This window comes from Saimiri boliviensis, chromosome 2, assembly GCF_048565385.1.
Source record: "Saimiri boliviensis isolate mSaiBol1 chromosome 2, mSaiBol1.pri, whole genome shotgun sequence".
Lineage (NCBI taxonomy): Eukaryota > Metazoa > Chordata > Mammalia > Primates > Cebidae > Saimiri > Saimiri boliviensis.
The window spans coordinates 1,439,816-1,456,817 of record NC_133450.1 but is presented as its reverse complement, the minus strand read 5'-3'; the positions used below and the strand labels follow the sequence as shown (position 1 = coordinate 1,456,817).

The 17,002-nt window shown below is 39.7% G+C and overlaps 1 protein-coding gene across 2 annotated transcripts in view; it reads left to right on the top strand.

Annotated features, from left to right (window-relative positions):
- HMG20A (high mobility group 20A) overlaps positions 1-17,002 on the top strand; it is a 71,695-nt gene that overhangs the window by 36,496 nt on the left and 18,197 nt on the right. For both annotated transcript variants that reach the window (XM_010330831.3, XM_074392617.1), the window contains 2 exons: positions 10,625-10,717; positions 16,069-16,216. In XM_010330831.3, coding sequence (XP_010329133.1) covers positions 10,629-10,717; positions 16,069-16,216 — 237 coding nt within the window. In that variant the 5' untranslated portion in view covers positions 10,625-10,628. The remainder of the gene's footprint in view (positions 1-10,624; positions 10,718-16,068; positions 16,217-17,002) is intronic.

Genomic DNA, 17,002 nt, shown 5'->3' with positions numbered 1-17,002 from the left:
ATCCTCTCACCTCTGTCTCCCAGTAGCTGGGACTACAGATGCATGCCACCATGCCCAGCTAATTTTTCTTTTTTTTTTGTAGGGGTGGGATTTCGCCGTGTTTCCCAGGCTGGTCTCAAGCTCTTGGGCACTGCCTGGACCCTAGGCTCCCTCACTTCCACCTCCCAAAGTGTTGGAACTACAGGCATGAGCCACCACACCCAGCCCAACTATCTGTATATTTTCTTTGATGAAGTCTGTTCTGGTCTTTGGCTCATTTGGGTTATTCATTTTTTTGTCTAGTTTTAAGCATCCTTTGTACATTTTTTATAACAATTCTTTATCAGATGTGTCTTTTGCAAATATTTTCTCTCAGTATGTGGCTTTTCATTTTTTGATGTTATCTTTCTCACAGCAACATTTTTTTAATTTTAATGTAGTCTAATTTATCAGTGATCTCTTTCATGGATTGTTCCTTTGTTGTCTTTTCTAAGATAACTGACATGTCCAAGGTCGTCTAGGTGGTCGCCTGTATTATTATGTTATCATCTAGGATTTTACAGTTTTGTGGTTCACATTTAGGTCCGTGATACATTTTTAGTTAATTTCTGTGAAGTGGGTAAGGTCTGTGTCTAAATTTTTTTTTTTTTTTTTTTTTTTTTTTGCTGATAGATATCCAGTTGTTTCAGCACCATTTGTTGAAAAGACCATCTTTGCTCAATTGTATTGCCTCTGTATTTGCTCCTTTCTCAAAGATCAGTTGCCTGTTTATATGTGGGTCTACTTCTGGGCTCTCTGTTCTGTTCTATTAATCTAGTTACATATTCTTTCACTGACACTACATTGTCTCAATTTTAGTAGGTTCATGGCAAGTCAAGTGATGTCAGTCCTCCAACTTTGCTCTTCTTCAATATCAGATTGACTCTGCTGAGTCTTATGTTGCTCCATATAAACTTTAGCATCTGTTTATCAGTAGTCACAAAATAACTTGCTGGGATTTTGATTGGTATTGCACTGAATTGGTATTGCCTTGAATTGATAGATTAAACTGATGAGAACTGACATCTTGACAATATTGAGTCTTCCTATCCATCAGCATGGAATACCTCTGCTTACTTAGTTCTTTGATCTCTTTCAACATGTAGTTCTCCTCATATAGATCTTACATGTATTTTGTTAGTTTATATATAACTAAGTATTTCATTTTGGGGGGTGCTAATGGTAATACGTTTTTAATTTCAAAGTGAAAACTTTGTTTCAAAATGAAACAAAACACTTGTTTCAAAATGAAACAAAACACTTGTTTCAAAATGAACAAGTGAAAACTTGTTCATTACTGGTATATACGAAAGCAGTTGATGTTTGTACATGAAACTTTTATCCTGCAACCTTGCTCTAATTGCTTATTAGTTCTAGAAAGATTTTTTTTTTTTTTTTTTTTTTTTTTTTTTTTTTTGCCAGTTCTTTCAGATTTTCTCCATACACACTCATGTAACTTGCAAGCAAAGGGAGTTTTATTTCTTCCTTTCCAATCTGTATACTTATTATTATTTGCTTTTCTTTCTTTCTTGTTTTTGTTTTGTTTTGTTTTGTTTTGAGACACAGTTTTTGCTCTTGTTGCCTAGGCTGGAGTGCAGTGGCATTATCTCAACTCATTGCAACCTCCACCTCCCTGGTTCAAGCGATTCTTCTGTCTCAGCCTCCCGAGTAGCTGGGATTACAGGCACCCGCCACCACACCTGGCTAATTTTTTGTATTTTTAGTAGAAACAGGTTTCATCATGTTGGTCAGGCTGGTCTCAAACTCTTGACCTCAGGTGATCTGCCCGCCTCGGCCTCCTAAAGTGCAGAGATTACGGCGTGAGCCACCGTGCCCAGCCTTTTCTTTCCTTTCTTATCTTACTGGATCAGCTCGTACTTCCAGTCCAATCTTGAAAAGCAGTGGTAAGAGGGGACATCCTTGCCATGTTCCTGATCTCAATAGGAAAGCTTTTAATTTCTTGCCATTAAGTATGATGTTAGCTACAGGTTTTTTGTAGAGATTCTTCATCAAAATGAGAAAGTTCCCTTTTCCTACTGTGCTCAAGTTTGTTTTTTTCTTTTGTTTTATTTTTTTTGTTTATGAATGGGTATTGATTTTTGTCATGCTTTTTCTGCATCTGTTGATGTGGTCATTTGACTTTTTAGCCAATAGATGTGATGGATTATCTTAATTGAATTGTAAAATATTATAGGAAAAAGAATCTTAGAAAGATCCTGCACTCACATAACTTTTTAAGTTCTCGTTATATTCAAAAGAATCTTGACACTAGAAATTATAGGCAGGACATTCTGGATATGGAAACGCAGCATCACAGGGCTCCAGTTAGTGTATGTACATGCAAAGGAAGGGCTTTGGACCTACATAAGAAGATTGATGAATGGGAAAATGCTAATAATGTTTTAAATTAAAACATTTAAGTGCTTTTTTTTCCTTCTGATTCTTCCAATCAACTTTTTCAGTTGATCAGCAGCTAATCGTGTTGGCTGAGTGAACCTCTCCTTTACTTCCTTCTGTCCAGCTGGATCTCTGATACGGGGAAGTCTACTTGGTTGAACTTCTGGATTTTTGCTTTCAAAGAGATTGCTAGTAAGGCAGTAAAATTTCTAGTTGATGAAATTTTTAGGCAGTATAAAGAAGTGAAAAGAAAACTTTGACTAAAAGCAAAAACAGTTGTGGGGAAAGGTTCTGGAGACTCACTGAGAAGACTTGCCTTACCCAAGAGTCTCTCACAAAAGTCTCTTCCTTCTCTTTCTGCTTAGAGTGTTCTATTCCCAACCATTCCTTTTTGCTTGACCTACTACTACTCCTATTCTTAGAAGACATCCCAGTCTTCTATGTGTATAAAACAACACAGGTAATGTAAATGAGTGAAGTGAGCCGAGTGGAGACTGTGTGAGAGGCAGCTGTTACCCAGTACCAGCCAAATGTTGCCCTCGTTGGATATAGGCTAGTTGGGGCGGATTTTTTAAATAAAGGAATTCGAAGATACTGATTTGTCTTGTAACTGCCCATTTTTATATATTGGCAACTTATTCAAATATTTTAAAAATACATGGCAGACCCCCCCCAAAAATCTGTATGTTGAATTTGGCCTGTGGGCTTCCAGTTTATAGACTCTACTTTTTAAAGCACTTTCAGGAAGCTTTTGCCTATCGTAGTATTTGTGTACATTCGTATTGCACTTAGCATGTTTTTAAATGATTATTTCCCATCTACTGTAAGTGAATTATACCTTGAGGGCAGGATTCATGTAGACAACATACTACTAGTGCCTAGTATTTGGTTAATTTCAATCAGCGTTTGGGTTAATGAACAGGCAGGCACATCTGTTAGTTTTCCCTTTTTTACTGGGTTAAGAGATTGAAGTCACTTGAGTAAATGCTGATCAAAATTGATATTAAAGATTCAATACTTAAACATGAATATCTAACATAAATGGAAAGTTGAAAATTCCAATACAGAATATATATCAATCAGCCATGTTCACTAAAGTTGGCATGAACACTGTCTCCATTGTTTTGAAGATACTCTTACTCCTTACAAATAATAAAAGAAAATGCATATATGAGGAAACGTTTAGAGAATGTACTGAGTGTCCCCAGTTTCACAATTAATTCATTTAAAAGGTAAGACATAAACTCCAAAAGTACCTGCATGAGCAGTAAATAAATACGAATTGAATGAGGAGCCGCCTTCAGATGAGGGATAAGGTGTGGCTTTAAGCTAAGTCTGGCCATAGTACTATGATAAAGCTGTGAAATACGTAATTATATTTGCTCATCAAATACATATTTAACAAATGCCCAAAAACCAGGCTGGGGGAAATTTAAAGGTAAATAAGGCACTGTTCATAATCTAACAAAGCATATAACTAAGGGCTAGAAAAGGCAAATATGTAGTACAGTGAGTCAAGTATTGTGATGGGCCTTTAGTACAGAATGCTCTGGTAGCATACAAGGGGCATCTGATACATTCTTGCTTGATCCAAGAACACATGCTGAAAGAAGACACATCTGTGGTGAGATGCAAAGGATAAGAAAGTATAATTGGCTGGACAAGAGAGACTGGGGTACTAGGAAGTATTCCAACCACAGACAACACATGGCAGTTGCAGAGATGTAAAGGTCAGAGAATATGGTGCATTTTCTCAGAATGAATCAAAGACATAAATGTAAGAGCTAAAAGTATAAAAAGCTCTTAGAAGAACACATAAGTGTAAATCTTCACAACCTTTGACTAAGCAGTAGTTTCAGAAATATGACACCTAAAGCACAAGCAACCAAAGACAAAAAATAGATAATTTATACTTCAAAAGTAGGAACATTTGTGCTTCAAAGAATACTATGAAGAAAGTGAAACAACAATCCAGACAATGAGAGAAAATATTTGCAAATAGTATATCTGATAAGTGTCTAGTATCTACAATATAAAAAGAACTCTTGAACTTCTGCAATAAAAGTACAGTTTTAACTGAATTTTTAAAATGGGCAAAGGAAAAAAAAATCGGCAAAGGAGGCCGGCGTGGTGGCTCACGCCTGTAATCTCAGCACTTTGGGAGGCTGAGGTGGGTGGATCTCTTGAGGCCAGGAGTTTTGAGACTAGCCTGGCCAACATGGTGAAACCCCATCTCTACTAAAAATACAAAAATTAGCTGGGCATAGTGTTGCATGCCTGTAATCCCAGCTACCACTTGGGAGGCTGAGGCACAAGAATCACTTGAACCCAGGAAGTAGAGGTTGCAGTGAACTGAGATCACACCAGTACACTCCAGCTTGGAGAACAGAATGAGATTCTATCTAAAAAGCAACAAACAAACAGAAAAAAAAATGGGCAAAGAATTTGAATAAACGGTTCTCCAAAAAAGTTACACAAATGCACAATATGCATAAGAAAAGATGCTTAATATCATTACTTAATAGGAAAATGCAAACCAAAATCACAATGAGATACCACTTCACATCTGCTAGGATGACTCTAATAAAAAAGACAATAACAAGTGTGCTGAGGATGTGGAGAAATTGGAACCCTAATACATTACTAGTGTGAATGTAAAATGGTAGCGGTGCTTTAAAAAACAGTTTGAGGCCCAGTGTGGTGGCTCACGCCTATAATCCCAGCACTTTGGGAGGCTGAGGCAGGTGGATTGCCTGAGCTCAGGAGTTCACGACAACCCTGGGCAACATGGTAAAACCCCGTCTCTACTAAAAAAAAATACAAAAATTTAGCCAGGTGTGGCGTGTGCGTCTGTAGTCCTAGCTACACGGGAGGCTGAGGCAAGAGAATTGTTTGAACCTGGGAGGCGGAGGTTGCAGTGAGCCGAGATCGCACCACTGCACTCCAGCCTGGGCGACAGAGACTCTGTCTCAAAAAAAAAAAAAAAAAAAAAGTTTTATTTTTCCTCAAAATATTAAACATGGTGGTACCAGATGTTCTAGCAAATCCACTCTTAGGTATATGCCCAAGAGAATTGAAAACATGTCCACACAAAAATTTATACACAAATATTCATAAGCAGCAACATTCATAATAGCCAAAAAGTAGAAACAACCCGAGTCTATCAACTGATACGTGGACCAACAAAATGTTCAATAGCCATACAGTATGTTAGTCATCCATAAAAAGGAATAAAATCCCGATACATGGTACAACATGAACCTTGAAAACTTTATTCTGAGAGTAGCCAGACACAAAAGGCCACATATTGTATGATTCTATTTATATGAAATATCAGAATAGGTACATTTATAAAGATAGAAAGTATGCAGGCATTATGGCTCACGCCTATATAATCCCAACACTTTGGGAGGCTGAGACGGAAGGATTGCTTGGGTCCAGGAGTTCAAGACAGCCTGGGCAACATAGTGAAACCCTATCTCTAGAAGGAAATTTAAAAATTAGCCAGGTGTGGTGGCACAAGCCTGTGGTCCTAGCTACTCAGGAGTGAGGCAGAGCAATCACTTGAGCCAAGCAGTTTGAGACTGCAGTGAGCTATGATTGTGCCACTGCACACCAGCCTGGGTCACAGAGCAGGACCCCATCTCTTAAAAAAAAAAAAAAAAAAAAAAAAAACCGGCTGGGCACGGTGGCTCAAACCTGTAATCCCAGCACTTTGGGAGGCCGAGGAGGATGGATCACGAGGTCAAGAGATCAAGACCATCCTGGTCAACATGGTGAGACCCCGTCTCTACTAAAATACAAAAAAAATTAGCTGGGCATGGTGGCACGTGCCTTAATCCCAGCTACTCAGGAGGCTGAGGCAGGAGAATTGCTTGAACCCAGGAGGTGGAGGTTGCGGTGAGCCGAGATTGCGCCGTTGCACTCCAGCCTGGGTAACAAGAGCAAAACTCTGTCTCAAAAAAAAAAAAAAAAAAAACCACCACCACCACCACCACCAGAAAGTAGATTAGTGGTTGCCCAGGGTTAGGAGGGCTAGGAGGAAGGGAGAGTGAGGATTGTCTGCTAAAGGATATTGTGTTTCTTTTTAGGGTGATGAAAATGTTCTAAAATTGATTATGGCGTTGGTGGCACAACCTTGTAAATATATTTAAAACCACTGAGTTGTATGCAGTAAAGGGGTGAACTTCATGGTATATCAATTATATCTTCAAAAAAAAAGCAACTTAGTATGCTTTTCGGTGTGAGTTGGGGTTGAGGAATGTGAGAAGAGGTTGCTGACTGAGTTGGAGGGTTTGGGTGAGTTTGGTTGAAATACCCTAAGAACATGTCAAGTGACTACTGAGAGCTTTGAGGGCCCAGTTGTGATTGGATACCATACGTTTATAGTAATACTCTTTGTTATTTTTTTCCTCCACCATCTTGAGCCAAAACTCAGAGTTGATCTACTTCTGGTGTATAGAAAGTTGTAGTGCAAGGGAATGGAGTGTTGGCAAAAGATTCTTTGCAATGTAGCCATGGAATCTAAGCTGGACAGAGAAGGGAAAATCAAGGGTCAATGAATAGAGGTTTGTATGGTTAAAGGTCAGTTGTAATAGGCATAATTAAGAGAGCTGAAATGACAGGAGATGGTGGTAAGAGATTTTTGGGTATGAGGTTGATATAACCAAGCAACCTGACATTTTAAAGGAACCAAGGGTTTTGCATAAAGGCTGTCATATGGAAAATGAGATGGGCAGAATCCCACCTCTCAATTCTGAGTTATGTGGTTGGAGGAGGGTGTGGCGGGGAAGGAATATGCCACGTCTCTGTGAAAGGGCCTGGGGCAGTCAGGTCAGCATATGTAAAGTAAGAAAGGGCACTTGAAAGGAGCCAACCCCAGAAACCAGAAGTACAGATAAGCCTCCAGCACTGCCCACCACGTTTGGAATAACATAGTCATATTGGTGTGATCATCCCTATTATTAAGAAAGATTACTAGGACAATCTTACGTGAGAACATTTCTTAAGTTAATTTCCTTCGTTCTGGCCATATAATGACCATAGCAATGTTCTGATTATGATCTGGTCTACTAGAGGACTACAGAGAGAGAATGTGTTCACTGGTCAATAAGTACCTAGTATGCTTAATATAATTCTCATGATAACCTTTATAATCATCGTTAAAATATTTTAAATTGGCACTCTTTTATGTATCAGTTTTTTTCAGTGAGTGGTTAGTGTCAGAGGGAATTTTGGGATTTCCAAAGCTCAGGTTCAGACCCTGGTTCAAAGTGTAAGTGGCAAAGTAATGCCATTTTTGTGAGGCTTCCTGGTAGAAGCCTTCACTGGATAAATCCCCTCTGCTAGGAAACATCTGCATGATAGACCCGTTTATATAAAGTGCAGGGAAGAGCCCAACTTGCATATTGGTTTCCCTTTGTAGAAATTTCTCTTCTTTCCCCTTCTAGAGCAGCATTCATTACATTTCTTAAGTGCTTTGCATAAAATTTCAAAGTTCGGTGTGCCTCCCAGGCTGGAACATCACTGGGCAGGGACGCTGCATGTGAAAGGCTTTTGGCAATCAGTGGCTTGCTTGGTAGCCATGGTTCCATTTGAATCACTCCCTCGTGGATCACATGAAACACATTCTTGCAGTATCCCAGACATATTCTTGGGAATCATTGTATTTTCCACCTTACTGGACTAGTTTAGAGGCCTTTGGGTTTCACTGCACTTTTCTTCATTTCCTTCTTTTGTTGATCTTGGCTCCTTAACCTTCCACCCACTTTATTACTCATTTCTTAGGGACCTGACTACTCAAGTCTGAGAAAATATGTCTGAAACCATATGGGTTTGAGTACAACAAACTTAAGAGAGGGGAAATAAAAAGGGAAAAATGTGTGTTCTCTGAACTTCCTTTGTTTATATGATCTGTTTATATGTTGTTAAGGTTATGTTATCCAGCTGCCTCCCCACATTTCAGAAATGACTAAAGATATCTGGAAGACACTCTTAACAGGGTCATGTTGGCATAGTGAATGAAAAGACACTTCATTTGTCCCTCACCAGATAATATATCTTCTTTTGAGGCATGGGAGCATACCAAGAGCTTTATATGCTGAATCTCAAGGTTCTTGAAAGGAAATTGACTTTTAGGGATACTTTTAAAAAGAAGCCAGTTGACTTTTAGGGGTACTTTTAGAAAGAAGCCAGTCAGGGCTGAGCAGGGTGGCTCACGCCTGTAATCCTAGCACTTTGGGAGGCTGAAGTGGGCGGATCACTTGAGGCTAGGTGTTCAAGACCAACCTGGCCAATATAGTGAAACCCTGTCTGTGCTAAAAATACAAAAATTAGCTGGGCATGGTGGCATGTACCTGCAATCCCAGCTACGCGGGAGACTGAGGCACAAGAATCACCTGAACCCAGGAGGCATGAGCAACAGAGCGAAACTCTGTCTCAAAAAATAATAATAAGCCAGTCAAGTGAGTTCCTTTAGGTATATACCTGGCCATTTTAATGTTTGCTCACTGTGGTTAGTCTGTATGGTATCTAACAGGCATTATAGTTTTCTTTTGGTGAAATGAACATGGGCAATGGTGTGAGGCGATGTTAGTAGCCCTGAAAGCCCAGACTAATCTGGTCTTTATATAATGTGAATTAAAACTTAAGTACACTTGAGTCAGGGTTATTCAGTAAAACATATAGAATGGAATTTTGTGGTATTTATTAGAGCTCCTCCACTTGTAAACACCTTACGTTGAAGGAACTGAAAAGAGGTAATAAGCATTCCTGCAGTAGAATAAAGTGCTTACTCTGGTTAAGTGAGAAGTTCCTCTCTACCTTGCATGCTTTACCCACTGTACTGGGTAATGTATGTACAGAGATGTTTTTTCCATCAAGCTGTTTATGGAACTTGGCCTGCTAAATAACAAACTTAGAAGTGAGAATAAGTAAGAATAAGGAATAAAACATCAGCGTTATCTTTTGGAAATGAAGCATTCCATTGAACATAGAGAATGCGGTGTTCGTGTGGTTGGCATCTTCTTCATATCTCCACCTCTGGGATGATCCCGGCTCCGGTTTGCTGCTGTGCTTTCCTTCTACTTGCTGTTTCACTAGGTCTCCTTAGCAGCAACACCTGAAATAACCGCTGAGGAAGCTCCTAAGTGAATTCTCATAATTTGCTCCTCAATTCTCCCAGTTGATTGATTGAGGCACTCTTTTTCTTGAGTGCTTTGCAGTTCTACATAAATGGCTGATGTTTGGGGTCACTACCGAATGTTTTGTTTGAATATCCCTTTCTTGATGAATGGAAAGCTGCTGCTTTTAGCTCTATGGGGTGATGCCCTTGGTGGTAAGCCTTGAAAGGCAAAAATTGTTTTTCATAGTGATACGCTAAATGAAATTATTCTCTTTGTCACTTTGTCCTTTTATCCTTTCAGTCTGATAACTTGAGTTCTTGTGATTTGTTTGTTTTCTTCAATTAAGCTTAGCTGTTTCCTGTACTCAGGTGCATGCTATTTCAGCTTTTGGTTATGATGGTATGTGGAGCATATTTCTGACCTGGAAGCGTGGTTTCTTTGACTCAGGACCACATCAGCATGCCTTCTACCCCGTACTTCCTTTGCATATTTCCTTTTGGAGGGCTCAATTTGCCATCATTTAATCTACAGATGATTCATCTGGGACTGAGAACTGGCAATGTTGTAATAACAATACCTTTCTTTATGTAATACTCAGTGCACTTAGTACCTTAGCCTTTCTCTGTTTATGAAGCACTTTCATTTTAATCCCTCACAATAACCCTTTGGGTTAAGTCAGCAATTTTGTCTTTGTCTAAGATGGTGAAATTGTAGCTCAGAGAGGTTAAATAACTTGCTCAGAGTGGCAATGCTTCTGAGTTACTCTGCTTAACAATTTCTACAGGAAATGAAGAATGCTTTTGAAGATACTCTGGATAAATAAAAAGGAATTTTCCAAACCACATCCCAGTTGTTAAAACCTAACTTGTTTTCAGTCTGGTCAGTTGATAAGATCAAGGTTAAAAGGCCCATTCACCATACAGTTTAAATTGATGTGTCCAAGTCAAGATAATAAATATGTAGGTCAGTTTCTATTCTGTTGCTTAAATAATAAAGTTCAGGAAGACTGGCTCCTAAATTAGTGGAACTTGAACTGGAAGTAATTAAGCCATTAATTTTGTTTTTAAATTCTCTCTTCCTTTCAGAGGGATGGAAAACTTGATGACGAGTTCCACTCTCCCACCCCTTTTTGCAGATGAAGATGGCTCCAAGGAGAGTAATGATCTGGCTACCACTGGGTAAGCACATGTTTTGGGACACTGGAGCGCTCCATAGGCATCAGAACAAAGCTTCCAACCAAAGAGAGGTCGTAAAGAGGCAGTTTGATATCATAAGAATGGAGGGTGCATTTGTTTCACTTTGTGAAGAGAGTGACAGCCGTCCTAAACCACTTTGTAATCTGTATTCAGTTATCTTGTGCAGTGCTCTGGGTTTTCTGAACTGGTACTAGCAAACGTTGGTGACTCCAGTTAAGGAAATTATATAGTCACCATTAAGGAAAGAAATACCTGCCATAAAGCTAGCTCTAAAAAAACAAATGCATTTTCTGTTCAAATTGCCACAGATATTAAAATAGTTTTTTCCTAAAGATCACAGTTTTTTAATATGGTTTTTTATTCCAGATGCTTAGGAACTTTAGCTGACTTCTGTTCCTTTTCCCACTCCACCCCCTTGTCCTTCCATGGAATCTTTGGACAAATATGTAAAGAAATATAGAAAAAGGTTAATAACAGTAGTCCACCTCTTTTCTTGAAAAATCTCTGTTCCACTTGGATTTTTATCTTTTCTAGATATTTAGAAAATATTTACCAAAGAGAAAATGTGTTCACTAATAGATTGAAGTGCTAGCTAATCCCTAAGATGAATTATTTTAATATTCTTTAGGGCTCTTTAAAAAAGAGACTATACTTCATAATTCTGTTTCGTTCCCTCACATTTATTTCTCACCTCATTAATATCTGCCTTTTGACCTCACTACTCCGATGAAAATGTTCTCCAAGACTATTTTAAAGGCTGCTTAGTTACTTATTCATTAAATAAAAACTTTCTTAGTGTCTACTGTGTGCCATTGTTCCAGGCATTAGATATAAAGCTCTTGTTACCCAGGCTGGAGTGCAATGGCGCGATCTCGGCTCACCGCAACCTCCGCCTCCTGGGTTCAGGCAATTCTCCTGCCTCACCCTCCTGAGTAGCTGGGACTGCAGGCACGCGCCACCATGCCCAGCTAATTTTTGTATTTTTAGTAGAGACGGGGTTTCACCATGTTGACTAGGATGGTCTCAATCTCTTGACCTCGTGCTCCACCCGCCTTGGCCTCCCAAAGTGCTGGGATTACAGGCTTGAGCCACCGCACCCGGCGAGATTCTACATTTCTAACAAGCTCTCAGAGAATACCAGTTCTGCTGATATGAGGCCCATACTTTGGGTAAGAAGAGATGAGATCATAGGGTTCAAAATATTATTTACAGATCAAAATAAACCCTTTAACTTTTACTCTGAATGAAGTGGGAAAGCATTGGAGGATTTCAAGCAAAATGATATGATCTGACTTAACTGTTTAATAAGCTCCCTCTGTTGTAATGAGGATGGAGTGAAGGGAGCTGGGGCTGGAACAAGGACACCAGTTAGGAGGCTCTTAAAATAATTCAGGAGACAGATGATGGCCTGAAGAACCACTATCTGGTGACTTTCACAAGATGTTTTTGGTGGAATAGTAAGGATAAAAACCTCATTGGACTGTGTTTTAAAGATAATGGGAATGAGGGGTAGTGAGAAATATAGAATTTAGATATATTTTGAAGGTATACCAAACATGATTTGCCTGAAAGACCAGGTGAGCAATGTGAGAAGGGAGAAAAAAAGCAGTCAAAGACTACTCCGAGGTTTGGCCTAAGCAACTGGAGGGGTGGAGTTGCCATTAGCTTAGATGGGGAAAACCAAACAAGTGTGGGGGGGGGGCATTGTAGGAGCTCAGTTTGGGAAATTTTAAATTAGAGATGCTTATTAGATATCTAAGTGGAGATGTCAAATAGGCAGTTTGATATCAGGTCCTGCTATTAGGAGAAGTTTAGGCTAGACAGAGAAAGTTGGGACTTACCAGCATAAGTGACCTTTGAAGCCATGACACTGAATGAGATCACCAAAGAAATGAGCACTCTACAGATGGAAGAAAGAAGAGCTCTAAATCCTGAGCTCTGGGATACACCAGCATTTAAAAGTCAGATAGAGGCCAGGTGCAGTGGCTCACACCTGTAATCCCAGCACTTTAGGAGGCTGAGGTGGGTGGATCACCTGAGGTCAGGAGTTCAAGACCAGCCTGGCCAACAGGGTGAAATCCCATCTCTAAGAAAAATACAAAAATCAGCCAGGTATGGTGGCATGCACCTATAATCCCAACGACTCAGGAGGCTGAAACAAGAGAATCACTTGAACCCAGAAGATGGAGGTTGCAGTCAGCTGTGATCGTGCCACTGCACTCCAGCTTGGGCGACAGAGCAAGACTCCTGTCCCAAAAAAAAAAAAAAGGCGGACAGAATAGGAAGGGTCAACAGAGTCTAAAATGAGTTGCTAGAAAGGTAGCAGAAAATCCAGAGGAGTAAGGAGTCCTGGAACCCAAATGAGAGAAAGAAAAAAAAAAAGGTATTTCAAGGGAGAGAAGAAGATCAACTGTATCAGGTACTTCTGATACATCAGGTAAAATGGTGGCTGAGAAGACACTGGATTTAGCATGGGGGTCATTGGTGGCTTTGACAAGACTTATAAGCACATATCTCCTTTGAAGTGGGGTTTAAGCGAGGAGAGAAATTGAAGTCAATACGTATAAACAAGTTCTTTCCAGGGGTTTTGCTGTAAAGAAAAGGAGAAAAATTGGGACCTTAACTGGAAATGGGATTGAGTATTTTTTCTTTTCATTTAGTTTTGTGTTAAGAGAATTAATACCATACATATATGCTGATTAGGCTGATCCTATGGATAGAAAAGAATTGGCGTTGCCAGGAAGGCCAGAATTGCTGAAAATCTGCCCCTGAGTAGACAAGAGGGTGTGAGATCAAGGGTGCAAATAGAAGAGTTGTTGTCTTTAGCTAGGAACATGGATAGTTTATTCATGGTAACAACAGATCTCCTTTTTTCTTCTAGTCTTCATCCAACTTGTCATCAAGAAGGCATGTGATGCTTTTGGCCATTCCTGTCCACTTAAGTCAGGGATTCATGGGATTGTGAATTCCCAAGTGATTCCTCTCCACTTAAGTCAGGGATTCATAGGATTGCTACTCTTTCCCACACCTAGTTCTCTTATTTTACTGAAATGAGAATGTACAAGAATTAATAACTTAAAAACTGATGGCACAGTTGAAATGAGAATGACAGTGAAAGAACAAGTTGCCTAACACACCCAGAATGATTGAAACACTTAGAAAACAGCACTGCAGAGATCACACTGGATCTCGATGGTATCTCTTTTCAGAGAAAATGATTGGCATTGATTTCATAGCTTCTTTTACTTACTTTTTCAGGACCTCAAAAATGTAGGAACCTCCCGCTAAAATTATCTATTATGTTTCCTAGAAAGGGTCAGAAAAGTATAATTTCTTTCAATCCCAGGGCAGTCTGCTTCCTGTTTTCATCTATTTCTCAGTTCACTATACTCTATGATTTATTTTCCTAATTCCACTAAAAGTATACTTCCTAAAATTACCAGTGACCTTCAGGTCTTCAAATTTAGCAGATGCTTTTTGGCCAATCTTATTTAAGATCTGCAAATTTTTACTTGATTAGCTACCACCCTTCTCAAAAGCCTTCCTGCCTTGGCCTCTGCAATAGTCTTCTCTCCAGGTCTCTTAATGGCTTCTCAATCTCCTTTCGTAGTTTCTCTGCCTTACTCCTGTAATGATATTGCTTCAGTGAGTTCTATCCTGACTTTTCCTTCTTCTCACTGCCTTTCTGGAGAGTATCTGGCACTGCCCATTATTTCCATCTTTATACCCTTTTGTTCCACTTCTGTTCTCCTGGAACACGTTTCCAGTTGTCTATGGGACATTTCTACTTAATTATGCTACAGGTGTTTCAAATTCACCATTTTCTTTCCTGTCTGTCCTCACACACACCCCCCTGCACACACACACCCTGTTCTTGCCTTGGTTAATATTGAGTACATAACCATCAAGTGGAAGCCTCAGAATTACCTTTCACTCTTCTTTTCCCTCACTATTTACTGTCAGTCAGTCAGTCATTCAGTTCTCTCTATTCTACCTCTTTTTTTTTTTTTTTTTTTTTTTTTTTTTTTTTTTTTGAGACAGAGTCTCACTCTGTCACCCAGGCTGGAGTGCAGTGGTATGATCTCCATTCACTGCATCCTCCACCTCCCAGGTTCAAGCGATTCTGCCTCAGCCTCCCGAGTAGCTGGGACCTCAGGCACATGCCGTCATGCCCAGCTAATTTTTTTATTTTTAGTAGAGACGGGGTTTCACCATGATGGCCAGGCTGGTCTGGAACTCCTGAACTCAAGTGATTCACCCGCCTTGACCTCCCAAAGTGCTGGGATTATAGGTATGAGGCACCAAACCTAGCCATTCTGTCTCTTAAGTATCTCTTAGCTTCTCTTCTGCTCCGACTCCTGCCTGCCTTTGTCTCTCACTTAATCTGTTGCAGTTCATACTTTCTGCCATACTTCTATGCTACTTTTTACAAGCCTTTATTTTAGTATTTATGTCGCATTGTGATTATTCCCTGTAACACTATGGGGTGTGTATTCTTTCAGAATAATGACTAAATATTACTCTGTTACCCATCTTTCCGCCACTCTTGTCTTTCCAACTCCTCCCCCAGTCAAAAAGCAAAAACAAAAACACTAGCACACGCTGCTACCTTTCCTTCTATTCCTTTGTCCACATGTAATAAGGTAAGTCCGTTTAAGACCCTACCATCATCTGTACCTTCCTGTGTTCACTCTTCAGAAGGGTGAGATCTCGTGTGCTAACTCACCTGGAACATAGTGGGAGCAGGAAATAAGTACATCTGTCTGATTTATTAACATGTATACCTAAACCTACTGAACTTGGTAACATTGTTCTTAGATGACCTGATTGTCAGTAAATGCTATAATCTAAGAAGAAATAGCCAATGAAATGTACCGTTAAGAGATTTTTCTTACGTCCTTTAAGAACTCTTTTGTGATAGTTGGCAAACTGCCTCTACAACTCCCATTCCTATTCACTTTTTTCGTTAATAATGTTTTCCTTTTACCTTGGAGATACATGAAAGGTAGCATGTAAAAGTCAGATTTTATTCCATGTTCGGAACTAAAACATGAATTCACACCACTGCACTGTTGAGGGGAGATCATCTTTTCGGAAAAAGATTGTAGTTGTTTTTGGTAGGAGATGTCTTCATGGAACTGACCTGGTTTAATCAAGCACTGCAACCAGTTTTTCAAAACACTCTGTAACTTCTGTGAAGACATTGTTTACACTTATACAGACTATTGGGAGAATTAACTCAAGGACTGGCATGTGCTTTTGCTGGCAGGGAAATTTGACTAGAACCTTGGTAAATAGGCGGAGTTTTTGTGTCGTTGATACTTCTGATTCAGGTTAAATCACCCGGATGTTCCATACAGTAGTGGTGCCACGTCATCCACCAACAATCCAGAATTTGTGGAGGATCTCTCCCAAGGTCAGTTGCTTCCGAGTGAGTCTTCAAATGCAGCAGAAGGCAGTGAACAGAGGCATGAAGATGAGGTAAGCTGAAGTATCTCCTTCTGTTCTATCTTCTGAAACTTCTGAAGAAGCAGTCCCGAGGAAGGTACGTTGATCAAGGTGCTCATCATCTGACCTTCTTACACTCTTAGGCTGATACCTGCAAAATTTTCTGTTTTCTATTTCTTGTTTTATATAGAACCATATTAACGATTTTAGTGACACAGACAGGTAGACTCTTTTTTTCCCTGTTCCCTAAGAAATTTAAACCTACCTCATATTAGATGATCAACAAGTACTTGTTGAGTGAGTGAGTTATTTAACCATTAATAAGTAATTAACGAGAGGCCACACTCTGCTTACCAAGTCCTGCTGCATGGAGTCCTCTGTGCCCAAAGGATTCATAGTACTTACCAAGTCCACTCTCCCATGGTACCTTTCCCTACCCCACACAAAGGTATATGAGCCAGGGCAGTCATGTCCTGGTTGGACTTTCAGTGTTTCTTGCAAATAACTGATTACATTATCAATGTTTTAAAGCACTCTTATTTTTTTTTTTTTTTAGCCAAAAAGAGTACTACTATTGATTTTTGTCTTGTTTCTTATTTTTAAAAAGCTGGCGGGGCATGTGGTTTATGCCTGTAATCCTAACACTTTAAGAGGCCGAAGCGGGCAGATCACCTGAGGTCAGGATTTCAAGACAAGCCTGGCCAACATGGTGAAACCCCATCTCTACTAAAAAATACAAAAATTAGCCGGGTGTAGTGGCACACACCTGTAATTCCAGCTACTTGGGAGGCTGAGGCAAGAGAATCGATTGAACCTAGG